The 16,170-nt window shown below is 42.2% G+C and overlaps 1 protein-coding gene across 2 annotated transcripts in view; it reads left to right on the top strand.

Annotated features, from left to right (window-relative positions):
* Positions 1-16,170, top strand: part of Dcp1a (decapping mRNA 1A) — a 46,692-nt gene that overhangs the window by 11,924 nt on the left and 18,598 nt on the right. For both annotated transcript variants that reach the window (XM_040747794.1, XM_040747793.1), the window contains exons 4-5: positions 10,670-10,736; positions 15,023-15,161. In XM_040747794.1, the coding sequence (XP_040603728.1) occupies positions 10,670-10,736; positions 15,023-15,161 (206 nt within the window). The remainder of the gene's footprint in view (positions 1-10,669; positions 10,737-15,022; positions 15,162-16,170) is intronic.

Raw genomic sequence — 16,170 nt, forward strand, 5'->3', positions numbered from 1 at the left:
TTCAAACTTAGATGAGAGGCCATTTCCTAGAAATGCCCCACTTAACAAATGGAAATGGATTCAGACAGCACAACAAATGGTCTAACAATGTAGAAATCTCCCCCATGGCATCTAAAGATACTCCCAGAGGCATGTTGTGTTTGGTCATGATATTAGGACAGTTCTCTGTGTAGACCAGACTCTAAAGGGCAGGTTGAGGTCGCATGTGTTTCTGGTCTGTCACCACAGGACACTTGTCTGTTAGGCTGTGCCTCTGGGCTGAGGAAGCCATGCTCCATTACCCACTGTTCCTCAGCAAGACGCCTCACTACTTCTAGGTGAGTTGTCCCCAGGGTTGAGGGTCCATTGATTGCTAGCTGCTTCTGTGGACACCACAGACTTACAGTGATACGTATGCTTCCTTATTAATGATGAAACACCACCAAAAGTATACTGTAAGAGTATGTTGTGAGCAGCAGCACAAAAATAGAAAAAACGGGCAATTTTTTTAACAGCTAGACTGTAATAACCCAGTAAATTGGAAATGCTGAGTTTATGATACCTTCGAGCTTTGTAGAATCAGTTCTGGCATTCAGTCATTTTCTTTTATACAAGCTATCTTGTATTGATTTCCTTTGATAAAAACTACCTCAGCTGGGCGGTGGTGGTGCACGCCTTTGACCCAGCACTCAGGAGGCAGAAGCAGTGGATCTCAGTGAGTTCGAGGACATCCTGGCCTACAAAGCAAGTTCCAGGACAGCCAGGGCTACACAGAGAAACCCTGTCTTGAAAAGCAAACAAACAAAAACATAAAAACCTCAAATTTCTTTTTACTTTGTTTTTAACTAAACAAAGATGATTTATCTTCCTAGCACCTTATCAGATGCCATGCCTTGTTAATTTTAAGGCTTTTCCGTTCTTTCAAAGAACCTTTTTTGGGGGGAAACTATAAGTAAAATTTACTGAAATGTACTCAAGCTTTCAGTAATTAGTAATTTGTTTGTCTTGCTCGGAAGGGCTAAGATTCTTAGTGAAGCCAGCAATGGCAGCTCATGCTTGTAATTCCCAACACCGAGGCTGAGACAGAAGGATTGACCAGCGCTGAAACCAGCTTGAACAACAAAGCAGGTATCAGACCTGGCCAGTAAGGATCATGGACCAGACCACTGCCCACAACTCACGCACGTGTGTGTGCTCACACACATACAACACACACACACACACACCACACACACACACACACAACACACACACACACACACGCACACACACACACACACGGAGAGATTTTCTTAATAAAGGAATGCTACTTCATTAAGGCTAGAGCTATACATGTTCAATCTTAAATAGCTGTAGAAGAGTGGCAAAATCTGATGATTTAAGGTCTGTAAATTTGAAAGATCAGGCTTTTGGTGCTGAAAATCTGATCTGTCAGATGCGATGACAGTTTGCATGTTTTTCTTAGTAAGTTTTAATTATTTATCCACTAATTAGAAAAAAATATTTCAGATTTTCAATTCTCAGTCCTAACCTTACTCTGTCTTGGGGAAAGTCAGGTAGTATTTTTAACCAAAAAAGGAATGATTATTTTATTATCTGTATTAGACTTACAGTTTTTACTGGAAGGAATTATCTAAAGGTGGCCTCCTGCTGAACCGATTCCCTCATTTTACGATATTTTCTGTAATCCCAATTGAGCAAAGTCCTTTTCTGGTTTCCTAAGAACACCTGGATGTGTCCTGATTTTCATCTTACCTGACCCTTCTAAGCAGTAACAAATCTGGCTTGTATAATAAAGCAGTATAAAAATAATCCCATTCAGATAAAACCCAATCTGTAATTTATCCAGAGTGTTAGTGGCGTACAGCTGCTAGTCTCGTATGCTACTCCTCAGGCTTCCCAACAACAGTCAGCTACCGACAAGTATGGCTGGTAGTGAGAATGCCGCTGTGGAACTCACCTGGAAAGGCCCGGGAGACGTCCTCCTCCTCCTCCTCGGTTTCCACTTCACTCACAACTTTGCCTTTATACCGGATGTCGGTCTTTTGTGAAAGAGCATTTTTAATTAAAGTTAGATCACTAGAAAATGTCGGAAGGTTCATTTCCATAGTGTTGAAAATGGAGCTGCCAAGTGGAAAGTTTTAGTGGGAAAATGCTGCAGCCTGCCGTTCTTTCTTTCTCCGTGTCCTTTCTCAGTTCAAGGGCAAGGCACAGCAGTAGAGATGGCGAGTGCTCTTGGCACTTGGAATGGATCTTCAAGACTTAAAGCTCAGTGCAAGAAGTTTCCTCACAGGATGCGTTTATAATTTATCAAGTCAAAAAATGTGAGTTCTACCTCCAGACAGAAAAAGGAATTTATAAACAATAAAAAAAAGTGCAGCAGTTGATTCTTTGTGATCTCAGCACACTGCTGCTGGCAGCTGAGGAAAGGCGGTGGTCTCCAGCAGCTCAGCCCTGAGGCTGCTTTGACTCTGCAATCTGAAGGGAGGAGAGAGGACCTGTGGCAACTGCATTAGCCTGGCCTCCAGGACCAAGATAAGGAAAGAGCCTCCTCACTCTTGCCACAGTTACAGATTGAAGAGGTAAAACACCATGAGGACACACAGAACTCAGGCTGGGAGCCGACTCTGAGGCTATGAGGTCAGACTTTGTAAAAAAATAAATAAATAAACACTGTATTTATTGCTCTGCTCATTGTTTCTGCTACCAAACACCCTCTTGGTAATGTTTGAGTCCTCCAGCATTTTAGAAATTCCAAAAAGGAATAATTTTATCATGGCTCACTAATTATTGGCTTTTTCTCCCCTAAGGTAGTTTTATCAGTAAAAGCAATTTTTATCTTTGTGTTCCAGTGTTATCTTGGTTGTAAGTTAGATAATTATGTTGCTTAGCAAATACTTTGAATTTTTTCTTTTGAGAAGTCACTAAGTATAGTCACATATCTAGGTGATAGAAAAATATAACATGCAGTATATAGATTTAATGTTGTGTTTACGTAATGAAATCCGTCGCTTGCTATAAACTGTGAAGCACAAGTTAACTACTCGCCCAAGAAGTAAAGCCCTGTGCAGTGAGCAGCATAACCCTCAGGACTAAGCCCTGTGCAGTGAGCAGCATAACCTCAGGACTAAGCTCTGCAGGCTCAGTGCCCTGGGGGAGTCTAAGCAGATCTCAGTTACAAAAAGTCGCCATTCCCAGGCATGGCCAGCTTTGTCTTTTTATGTAAACACAGGATAAGCATTTGCTACCAACATATAAAAATTGTATACTTGGGCCGGGCTGGACCGACAACCTCCAAAACAATACAGAGAAACCCTGTCTCGTAAAACCAAAAAAAAGAGTCATCTTGAAATCTCTGTAACCAAGGTTGACTTTAAATTAGTGATCTCCTAGTAAACCTCCCAAGTGCTAGGATACCAGGCTTACATTGCCATGCCATTTGTGCAGTACTGAAAATGGAGCCCAGGACTGTGTGCGTGCGAGGCAAGCATTCTACCAGCTGAGCTACAGGCGCATCCCCACACCTGCATTTCTGTGACCACATAGAACATCACTGCACACACTGTCACAAAGTTCTAAGGAGGACATGCCCATCGATAATCACACAACACTTTTGAGGTCTTATATCCCATAGGCACCTGTGCTTACAACTCTGAGTTGGATGGTCTCCTACTAATAAGAAAATGTGTAGGAAACCATAAGTCAAGGGAAAGGGAGGTTTGTGTCTTGAACCATAATCAAACCTATATCCTGACATTCTAACTGTAGATTCCTAGAAATCTAAAAAACAAGAATTCAGACCTATAAATGCCAAATGCCATTTCCCATTCTTTATCTTTCCCATCCAGTATGTTACAATGGTAGATTGGTGGGACATAGAGTAAGTAGGTGGCTAGCGAGTGGTGGTCATGCCCAGTGTTGTCACACCCGTAAGTCATCCCTAGCATGTCTTTCCAAGCCCTGCCTCTGGTGGTGAGCACTGTGATAATAATGGTGGCTACAGTCCTGTATCAAGGGAAACTCTTAGGACTCTCCCCTTTATTTGGAGTTGCCCTTCATTTAAAAATAAAATTTTGGCAAATGGGACCTGGGCCACGATGGCGCCCACCTTTAATTTCAGCACTCAGGAGGCAGAGGTAGGCGTTGTATCTATGAGTTCAAGACTAACTTGCTCTACAGAGCAAGTTCCAAGACAGCCAGGAAGTTACACATAGAAACCGTGACTCAAAGGGGGAAAAAGCTTTGATAAATGGGAACATCATTCACAGTTCTGTTGAATTTGTTTTCTTGGTTCTCAAATTCAGTGGCTTCCCACTGGCCTGTGCCCCACTCCTGTCACACTGCTTCCGTAGCATTCAGTTTTGGAAAGCAACACTTACAATAAGTTGAGAGGCTCGCAGAGTAGCAGGTTTGTTTGTTTGTTAGTCGAATGATTCCCACTTAGCATCTAGGATTTGGGTTCGTCCTCCACCATTTAGTGTGCATTGTTCTGAGGTGACTGCTCTTCGGACTGAAAGGGGGAAGCCCCTGCATCACCTCAGCAGCCTTCCTTGCGGTACACAGCATCCTCTCGTCTACCTAAGTGTTTGCAGCCGGCCACGGATCTCCTGTTAGAATCAAAAGCCAGTCTGTCTTTGGCTCTGTCCAGAGGCTGCCCAGCTTATGCTTCTCTGAAAAGATCTGTTGGTGTGCAGACGTTTGTTTTCTTAGTAGCTGGAGCAGAGTGCTATTCATGTAGCACAGTGCCCCATTTCTGATTATTAAATTATATTTGACTGTATTGAAAGTCCAATTGCTTAGTTTTGCTTCCTATTATAGGAAATCTTCGTATCTGTCAGTCTTGTGTGTGTGTGTGTGTGTGTGTGTGTGTGTGTGTGTGTGTGTGTGTGTGACTGTGAGTTTATACGTGTCATGTATGTATACTCATTCCCTCAGAAGTCAGAGTCTGTTAGAGCCCCTGGAACTAGAGTTACAGGCAGGTATAAGGGTCAAAGGAACTGGATTCAGGTCCTGTGTGAGAGCATTAAGTCACTGAGTCATCTCTCCAGCCCCTCTGTATTGTTACAGCTATTTCCACTTTAGGGTTTGGTCTCTCTTCCCCCCCCCTTCCCCATCCATCTCCCTCTCATCTCTCCCCCTCCCCCCTCCCACCCACCACGCCCTTACTTACCAAGCCATCTCTCAACCTCCTAGAAGTTTTAGAACTCTCTTTTTTCTCCTTGGCTCTGTATTAAGAAGAGTGGCAGCCTCCTCAGAAACTTTTGGAAAATAGGTCAGGTATAAATGAATCAAAAAGACAATAAATGAGAGTGGGTCTACGTAGCTCTAGAACTCTTCAAGGCTTTGCCAAAGTCTCCAAATTACTTTTAATTTTCTTGATCTTATGTGTACCATATACAGCTTAAGTAAAACTGAATAAAATATAGTATCAAATTATAAGTAGCATGGTCATCATACAGGACTCTTGGGAACTAGAACATTTTCCCTGTCCGTTAAGTTTTTCTCAATTTCAGATAATCCAAATGCATTTTGTTGTTTTGTTTGTTTGTTTTTTCAGTTTCCAAAGGAAAGGATCCCCAGTTGAAAAGTAGGAGAAACACTTGTTTTGGGATATTTTGCCTCTTGATATTTTTCATGGAAGTGCAACCATATTACATTTCACTCCCTACTTTTTCAGTGACTGCTGTTACGCATGATTGTCTTGGGCCCAGCAGACAGGATGTATGGTGGGTATCCACCAACTAGCTTCCTTTGATCCTAAGAAAAACCATTTCTGAAACAGCTACAAATCATTATTTGCTGTGGCAGAATAATGCTTTATTACCAGAAGCCTGAGTCTTTTGTGGGACAGTTAATGAGGGAAGATTATTTTGGGACGTCTCAGCAGGATTGTTGGCAGCATGTGTAGGACCTTTGAGTGTGGGCTCTCTTAAGAATACTTAACTTGGGTTTGGAAACAGGGTCCTCTGTGGTCTCGGCTATCTGGCAGACTTATCTGTTTTTCCTCACTAGTGGCAGTGACAGGCTTAGTGGCAGCTCCCTGAGCTCTCCTGCCAGTGGCGTGCACTGAACTTTTGATATGTTGGCAGACAGCGCTAATTCTTGGATGCGTCTCTGAACCTCTACAGGTCTGCTTCTGGCAGAATTGAGTGTGACTCTTATCCTTTGCCCATTAAGCTATCGTGCTGGCCTCCTTATCTGTGTTTCTTCTGCAGACAAGCCTTTGAAAGTGTTTGGTTCTTTTTTGGCAGTTTGTTTGATAATGGACGAGTATAGAAGCAAATGTCTTATTTCTAAATTACATTGAATTTCTTGAAAGAGAAACAGGTAGCTTAGGTAAAGATTTGTCTTAGGCTGGCCGCTCTGGTGAAATTACTTTGGTTTTCAGTTTGAAATTCTAATAGTTTAATATGGAGTCCCCTGGCTCTCTAACCCAGAAAGAGCTTTGTGCAAGTCTCCGACTCTCCACACCTGAGGCCCGCATATTATCCGCACGCTGTCAGCGCTGCAGCTCCTGTGGCTGTGTCCAGATGGCGATCATGTAGCATGTGAAAACCTGACTCTTCTGTATTTGGGCTTTAGTGTTTTAGGTGTTCTGAACCATGGTTGGAAAGAGGGATATTTAAAGAAAGGTGATTGCCTGTAATTACCATATATGGAATCTTTTGAAAGCCTTAGTGTGTTTTACTCTAAATTGGTTTTGGGGTGAGATTTAGCTTCTAGACCCAGTAGTAGATCATGCATAATCGTTTTCTAACAAGCCTATTTTTGTGTCCTTCCGTTGAGATGTCAAAGCTGAGTTAATTTGTTGGTTAATCCCTTGTTCACTGGAAGTACGTGTAATGTTTTGAAATTCTGTGAATAGAAGGATCACTTTAAAGAGATGGGTCCCCGGCATGGGAGGCAGCCCCATTCCTGAGTACTATAAGGGTCTGTGGCCACACAGGGCTCACTCTGAAGATTTAGAGCAGTTTTATGTGGTTGGAGGGTTTTCCATGCCACAACACTGAACCTTACATGTAGACATGGTAGGGGAAAAAATTCTTGTTCATGTTCTTCATTCATTAAAATGAAGCCATTTGCTTATTCTGTTTATCAATATCTTAATTCACATAGTAACAGTAGAAAAATTCAGCTTAACCCTTATGAAAATTAAGCAGCAGATTGTCAAAGAATTTGCCATGAAGTTTTGCAGAAGAGTGGGCTTAATTCAGGATGCAACAAATGTTTGCCATCAAAATAACCTTTATTAACTGGCTTTTGGATTGATATATTCTAATGTCTTTGCAGAGTTTATTTAATATTATCCAAAAGGGTGTTTTAGAACTGCTAGAAACAAGATCTCTTTATATGGCCCAGGTTGGCCCCAGACTGGATCCTCCTGCCTCGGCCTCATTCGTGAGTTATTAGGCCCGTGCCATTATCACACCCGGCTTTTAGTTTTTTTTTTAATTATGCACAACCACTTTTTAAAAATTTATTCTCCAAAAAAAACCCACATTTTTAATTTATTTAAAATTTATTGAACTAGCCTACAGTATATAGTAAAACCCTGTCTGGAAAAAAAAGAAAAAATTAACCCTCCCACCTCATTTCTGGTAATATACTCTTTATCTGCCATCTTTACATGCATGAATAAAGTTTAATAAAAATAAATTTTTAATTTCAAAGTTTATTGAAGTCAGCTCTGATGACTCATAGCTACTTAGTGCTTGGGAAGCAAAAAGTAAGACGAATCAGGAGTGTGAGGCCAGCCTGGGATACATACCTAAAAACAACAAAGTAGTAAATAAAAAACAAAATATAGTTTCTTATGCATTTGTTGGCGCATGAGCCACTCAAGTGCTCGTGTGTTTGTTTTGAAACAAGGCCTCCTGTATCTCACGCGTGCCTCAAACTCTCTGTGTAGCTGAAACTGGTCTCGAATTCCCAATCTTGTGCTTCAGCCTCCCCGTGCTGGGATTACAGACACTCATTGTCACAGTTTGTGCAGTGTTGGGGATCAAACAAACCTAGAACTTTGCGAACGCTAGGCAAGCACTCTGCTCTTGTTTCTTTTAGCATGGTCTTGCTGGTATAGTTCAGTCTGGCCCAAATTTGTGATTCCCTCACTTATAGCCTCCCAAGTGCCAAAATTATATATGTATGCTACCATTCCCAGCTTCATGATATCCTTTAAATGTACAATTTTAACTTAATTTTTCTGTTTTTCTCTAGTCTTTACATGTAATTGAAATTAATTACTTTGATTTGGGTGTGGTGGTGTACGACTGTAACTCAAGCACTCGGGAGCCAAAGCAGGTGAATCTCTGAGTTTAAGGCAACCTGGTCTACAGAGCAAGTTCCAGGAGAGCTTGGGCTACACACAGAAAATGTTTTATGGAGCCAAGTGGTAGTGACACACGCCTTTAATCCTAGCAGCCCGGTCTACAAGGCAGGACAGCCAGTGCTGTTACATAGAGAAACACTAGGAAGAGGGCACTTTATGGGGCTGACAAAATGACTCAACATATAAAGGTACTTGCTGCCAAGCCTAATGACCTGAGTTGGATCCCCAGAACTCACATAGTAGGAGGAGAGAACCAACTCCCTACAAGTTGTCCTCTGACCTCTATATACATGCTGTGACATAGACATAAATGTAAAAATTTTTTTTGTTAACTTTTTTGTTTGTTTGGTTGGTTGGTTTTTTCGAGACAGGGTTTCTTTGTATTGTTTTGGAGCTTGTCCCAGAACTCGATCTGTCTGTAGACCAGGCTGGTCTTGAACTCACCGAGACCCGCCTGCCTCTGCCTCCTGATTAAAGGCATTAGCCACCAACGCCCGGCTGTTTTATTTACTTTTAATGCTGTGAGATCTAGGTGCCAGGTGTAGGGTGGCAAGTCAGGTGCTCTAGGAATGTACCCGCCTATGTTCTAGCTATAGTCCTAAAACTAATCTTTTTCTCTGGCTTTATTAGTAAACCCCTTAGTTATCTACTTAGACTCCTGTTTTTCAGCCATAGAAATACATAACACAACTTGAGCAATCAAGCAGATGATTTGTCTCTTCTTGATAAATACAACTGTAAAACCCAGAGATGATACAGAGCAATGGAGAGCTATGACGCTAACCAGAGGAGGAGGATGGGGGTTTGACATGCACACAGACCAACCCAGCAGGAGGATGCCTCTCACAGTCTCACAGGGGGCTCTGCCCAGATATGGAAAGCTGATTCAGTATTAAAAATCAACAAGCGAAGTCTACCAAGTCAAAAAGCTAAGGAAGAAATAAATATCATATGATTTTTGTTGTTTTTATCTTTGAAGCTGGTTTCTTGCACAAGCTAGGCAAGTGCTCCACAATTCAGTAGCATACCCAGCCTTATGGTCACTTTATGAGGAGAAGTTTTAAAAAGACCACTCAACAAAATCCACTACTTAAACTGATAGTTGCGGGGGGGGCAGTAAGCAGACTAAATGCTTTTCCTCTGAGATCAAGAGCCAGCTGGTGATGTTCATGCTCACCACTGAGAATAACCACTGTGATGAGTTAAAAAATATACCTGTAGAATTCACTCTGTCCCTAGTTTGGTAGTCTTCAAGATATGAGATCAGTGCACACAAGTCAATTGCAGGGCTAGGGATTGTAGTACAGCTCAAAGAGTGCAGAGAGTCTGATTCAGTCTCCGGCACCACAGAAAACAAGTCACCATGTTAGAGAAGAAAAGAAAAGTGGGCCCTAACTTGAGTTTGGTGACACGCCTGCAAAGGAAGGAGGGTCAAGGGTTTTGAAGTCAGCCTGAGCTACTTTGAAAGACTGTCTCAAAAACACCAAAACAAAGCCTACCTCAAAGATAAATAAATAAAACTTTAAAAAGGAGTCCACCCCCTTACAGATATACTAGTCAAGGCATTGTAGGGATAGACAAATGAATGGAAATGAAGAATCCATAAGCAGATGCATACAAAAAGAAGTTCCACTGGTGTTTAAAAAGATAGAAGAGGTTCTTGGATAGAATAAAGCTGCTGTGTCTTAAGAAAAAAGGCAGGCATATTAGATGATACAGTGGTTACTATTGCTTGTTGACCTGCCAGGCCCTGAAGTCAGCTAGGAGACAAGGCTCTGGACACGCCCATAAGGAATTAGCTAGATTAGGCTGATTGATGAGGGAAGTCCTCCCTAACTTCCAGACAAATGGAGTTAAGCAGTAGCATACATCCCTCTGCTTCCTGGCTGTGGGGGTAATAAGAGCAAATGCCCCAAGTTCCTGTCCCCAGTGAGAGACTGTACCCCCCAGTGGTGCATTATAACAGTCAGTAGACCTTCCCCAGCCTTGTTTATTTTTACTTACATCTTCAGTATTTCCACAAACCGTATCCAAAACCTGCCTTAAAGGCTTATTTATATACTGTATATAGTGTTCTGTCTGCATGTATGTCCACAGGCCAGAAGAGGGCACCAGATCTCATTACATAGTTGTGAGCCACCATGTGGTTGCTGGGAATTGAACTCAGGACCTCTGGAAGAGCAGTCAGTGCTCTTAACCTCTGAGCCATCTCTCCAGCCCTTGTGTTACATTTTATTCCTTATTTCTTTAGAGGGACTACTAATAATTTAAAGATCTAACAGTAAATCCAGTATTATGTTGTTCATGTACTCAGACTTGAAAAATTTATGCTTATCTTTTTTTTCCCCTTTGTTTTTCAAGTGTCAATATACAGCATCTGGTTTTATGACAAGAATGACTGTCACCGAATAGCGAAACTCATGGCTGAGTAAGTATATATACTCCATAGATTAATGAGAGATAAGATGTTTACTTTGATCCCAACTTCTCGGTGATAACATCTTCTAGTTAATGTTTATCCCTCTTAATTCCCTTTTTATTGTCAAAAGTTTGACACAGGCAGATTTTTTTTTCTAAAAAGTACCTATAATCCTGCTGATCTCAGTGTAGTTACAAATGTCTATTCCCTTTTAATCTGTGTTGAGTATGCATAAATTGGTTTGTATGATTGTTATCTACAAATGTAAGGACATTTGTTTAATGATTTAATATCAACAGCATTTTTCAGAATATTAAATTTTCCTTTGGAGCATTTATCCATTGTATCCAGTCTACAGACAATTCAGTCTAACAGATACTCAGATGTAGTCCACATTGCCTGACAGAGAATATGAGGTGGTCAGGACATAGCCTGACCACCATATACAGAGACTGTACCAAGTTCTACTGTAATGAGTGGTCCTGTGTTCAGTAGTTTGATACAGATTATATAGCCTTTAGATGAACTTGGTTTGAGCATCGGCTGGGTTTAGAAAGCCCAGGTCTACAAAAGATATTTAAAGCTCATAATTTTGAAATCTGGAAAATAGTTTCCATTCAATTGATGATCTAAAGGATGGCTTATTGTCTTTGTGCTAGCCTGTAGGGGCCACCTCTTGAGTGACCATCATGCAAGACTGAATTCTGGGAGCCCAAGACACTGTAGTGCTAGATGGGGCCTGGAGCCCTGTAGAACTGGAGTAGAACATGCAGTGGGCAGTGTCTTCTGGCATGTGTTGGCTTCCTCTTTAGTTTTTTGCTTGAATCTACAGAGAACTCTCACTCCTACCAAATCCAAATTCTGTTATTCTCTTCAGGGTTTGTATCTATGTATTTGGGGGAAAATAGTCTTTTTTTAACTGTAAGTTTTAATTAATCATCCTGAAAGTATGATAGTTAACCCAGTAGCTTCAATTCTAGGTGTGCTTACATGTCAGGTTATAACCCAGCACTACTGGTGTGTCCTGATTGAATGTTTACCCACTGACTGTTCTGCCATCCGCTCTGTCTGTGAGCTTGCAGGGTGGACCTGTTGTGTTTACTGCTAGTTGCACCTTGGGGATCTTTGCTGCCTATAAACTGACAGTCTTACTAGAGAAAGTGGTGACTTTCTAGAAGCACACTTCCTTTAAGGCATTTTATCTGTAAAGTTACACTACTTTTCAACAAAGGCATTCATTTAGTTTATAGAGACAGATATTTATTTATTTTTTTTATTTTTTATTTTTATTTTTTATTTTGGTTTTTACGAGACAGGGTTTCTCTGTATTGTTTCGGAGGCTATCGGTCCAGCCCGGCCTCGAACTCACAGAGATCCGCCTGCCTCTGCCTCCCAAGTGCTGGGATTAAAGGCATGCGCCACCACCGCCCGGCTGAGACAGATATTTATTCTGCTCAAGCTTGTAGGTATGGTATAGGTGGAAGTCAGAAGCATGGGCTGACATGGGCAAAGGCCCTTGCTGTATTATAGCCGTGGAGAGCATCACATAAGAGAACAAATAAGCCGGCTCTGATATCCTGGAGCCCCTGCCCTGACCTCAACCAAAGCACTTACTTATTAATACATTGATACTTTCTCCTGCCAAATTAGAGTTATTTAGTTCCAAATGAGAGAATCTGTCTGTCTGAGCCCTAACAGCTGCCGAAGGAAAACCATCTTGAAGTTTCTTCTGAGGGCCTTGGCAGCACTCCAGATACTAAACTTCAGTGGTTATTGGAGCTGAACCCTGAAGGCCCATCTGAATTGATCCTGGAAATAGATATGCAAATAGAAATGGGACTCTGGAAGTGATTAAAGATGTTTGTAATCCCAGTAATGAGATGCCAGGGTTGTGAGTTCAAGGTCAACCTGGATGGCATAGCACATATCAGCCTCCTAAGAAGGAGACCTTGTGTCCCAAAAAGTGATTAAAAGGTGCCCAGTTTATAGTGACTTTTGAATTCTTGGCCTATTTATATCTGAAGAAAATGCCTCACAATATCACCACTAACTCTGGGATAAATGAATCTGGTCACCAAAGATTAGGAAAAGGGGGGGGAACAGCTTTCATTGTTGTCTATCTGCCTGCATATACCTCTGTTGTCTGTGTAATTCAGAATACCACCCCAATGACTAGTGCTGCTAAAACTTTGACACCTTATGCATTTAAACAAGTGAATTTGGCCTAGGAATGAAGTTCATTGGTAAAGTACTACTTAGCATGTTCCAGGCAGACTCTGGGGTTAGTCTCCAGCATCACAATAAATAAAGCATGTCTGCCAGTCCACATTCTGTTAGATATAGTCCTTATGACCCATTTGATAGCCACAATATAATAAAAATTCTTCAACTTAAAACTGGAAGACCATGTAAGATATTGAGTGACTGCTTAAACCTATACTAGATCTAAAATATGAATGCTGTCTTTGGTCAATGACAAAATTCTAAACATTAAAACTTAGAATGCTGAGGCCAGGCATGGTGGCACATTCCTTTAATTCTTGCACTCGGGAGGCAGAGGCAATCAGATCAGTTCCAGGACAGCAGACCAGGCTGGCCTCGAAATCACAGAAATCCGCCTGCCTCTGCCTCCCAAGTGCTGGGATTAGTGTGGGCCACCATGCCCAGGTGGCCCTGGGTTCTATAAGAAAGTAGGCTAAGCAAGCCTGGAACCTGCCACATAAGCTAGGCTAGTTGGCCAGTGAGTCCCTAGTGTGGGATTACAAGCATGCGCCATCACTTTATTTTGTGTGTTTGTGTCTATGAATGTGAGTGTGCATGTGTGTGTGCACATATGCAGGTAGAAGCCAAGGGTTCCTCTGTCATCTTCCACCTGGAGTTCACTGGCTCAGCTAGACTGGCTGAGCAGTGAGTCCCAGGGTCCGCTGTCCCTTGTCTCCACTTCCCTCCAGTTAGATGCCAATGCACACTGCTGCACCTGGCTTTTATATGATTGCTGGGGACCCAGACCCTAATGTTTCTCCAGCAAGCACTTCACTGGTTAAGCCAGCTCCCATCCTTTTTATGTATGTTCTGGAACTCCAACTCAGATCCTTATGCTTGCAAAGCATGTATTTGCATAACAATTGAGCTGTCTCTTCCAGTATGGCTCCACTATCTTTTTAAAAAGTAGAATTGTTTAACCTAGTGTTAAGTGATGAACACCGTTGTCATATGCACACACACTAATCAGTAGTCTCGGTCAGGTTGTCTTAACTGACACTGAGTGACATAGCCTTATCCTTATTACTGTTGCTCATGTTACTTCTGTTACTTATGTCCTTTCGAAATAAGCCATTTGCTTCTGAAGTGTTTGACTCTGTCTTTGCCTGTGAGTTCTCAGTTAACACAACTAACAAGCAAGACTTACACCCATAAAATCTCATGTCAAGAAGGCCTATTCAGCTCTCTGCTCCCGGTTGGCCAACGCCTAACCCTCTTTCTCCCCCTCTACCAATAAACTCCATATGGGTTTGTTTTGTTTTTAAAAAGAAGGCCTGTTCAAGCTGGGTGGTAGGCAGATGTAGGTGGATCTTTCTTGAGTTCAAGGTCAGCCTGGTCTACATGCAGAGCAAGTTCCAGGACAACCAAGGCTATACAGAGAGACCCTATCTCGAAAAAAAAAAAAGAGTGTGTGTGTGTGTGTGTGTGTATATGTGTGTGTTGAAAAAAAATAAAATGGAAGCCTGTAAAAAGAAGAGTTGAAGACCCCAACCCTGACAATGGCTTTCTTGAGACTTTTGCCTTGTGGAATTTAAAGTGAAGAATTAAATAGTGCCAGTAAAAATACAAGTACAGACCCATAACCACCCTAAGTTTGGTCACCCACTTAGTGCAGAGCCTTTTGTCTGCTTATGGAGACGTCACCAGCACCCATTTTCAGGGCCAGGTCACAGTGAGCGGTTCCGTTTTCCACATCTTAGTGATATCCATGTACAACTTAGTTGTGCTGGTTTTAAGTTACTCGTGGAGAAAAGCATATGCTTGAAAGGAATTCTTAATGTGGCTACTTCTGCCACCTCCAGAAAGGGATTCTATTTTTGTCTATCTTAGGTAAGGGACTGTTCACTGTTAGGATTGAGGTGCTGACATGGTTAAGTCATGTATTTTCCGGAAGGAGGTAACCAAGGCTCTTTATCTTATTACAAGGACAGTGTCATGTGACACTCTTACTTTATCCTTAGAAAGCTGACAAGAGCACACTGGAGTCCAGTTGTGTGGCGTGGCCTTTCTGAAGCCTGTTTCTCTTCCTGTAGTGTGGTAGAGGAGGAGACGCGGAGATGCCAGCAGGCTGCTCGAGAGAAACAGAGTCCCAGCCAGGCCAATGGCTGCAGCGACCAGAGGCCCATCGACATCCTGGAGATGCTTAGCAGAGCCAAGGATGAGTATGAAAAGGTAAGGCTCCCTGAGTGCTGACCAGGAACACCAAAGGAGAGGGAGGGGCCTGCTGGAGTTGAGAGGCCGGCAGAGTCCTCAAGCACCCAAGCAGTCATTAATTTAGAAAACAACAAAGTCTGCTTACCTCAGAGCAATTGGTTAGGGAGGAAATCTTAAAACTCATCTCCTGCTCCTATAGTCTTTATAGAATTACTGTGGGAGTAAATGGTCACAGAGGACCAAAGCTCACGCTCAGTGGATCGCTCAGGGAAGGCAGTATAGCGCCTCTTCACCCCTGCAGTTCTGTTCAGTGCTAGATGCCTAAGGACCTATGTGGTGTTTGAAAACAATATGGTAATTTGTGCCCCATAATAGTAAATGGCACGTTTGTGTTCTAGAATTGAACCCATCATTTGGAATTTTACTCAGATGTGACACTTTTCTGAAATTCAGTGTTTTCTGTCTCTTGTTTGGAGGCATGGCTTTTGTTGTTTTGTTTTGGGGGGGAAGGTAGCTTAGGGAATGTTTTGTATCGTTGTTGTTGTGGTTTTTTTTTTTTTTTTTTTTGGTTTTTCGAGACAGGGTTTCTCTGTGGCTTTGGAGGCTGTCCTGGAACTTGCTCTTGTAGACCAGGCTGGCCTTGAACTCACAGAGATCAGCCTGCCTCTGCCTCCCGAGTGCTGGGATTAAAGGCGTGCACCACCAACGCCCGGCTATGTTGTGGTTTTTTTGAGACTAGGTTTCACTGTATGGTCCTGGAACTTCTTTGTAAATCAGGCTAGCCTTGAACTCAGATATCTACCTGCCCCTGCCTTGAATTGAAAACATGGCTATCTGGTCAGTTTTGCTTTTTTTATTTTTATTTTTTTTCTCTCTCTCTTGGTTTTGGGTTTTCCAGACAGGGTTTCTTTGTGTATCGCTGGCTTCCCCTGGAATTTGTTGTTGTTGTTGTTGTTTTGAGACAGGATCTCTCTGTGTAACCTTGGCTACCCTGAAACTCACTCTGTAGACCAGGGTGTTTGAGGTT

The sequence above is a fragment of the Mesocricetus auratus genome, unplaced genomic scaffold (assembly GCF_017639785.1).
Source record: "Mesocricetus auratus isolate SY011 unplaced genomic scaffold, BCM_Maur_2.0 Super-Scaffold_100006, whole genome shotgun sequence".
NCBI lineage: Eukaryota > Metazoa > Chordata > Mammalia > Rodentia > Cricetidae > Mesocricetus > Mesocricetus auratus.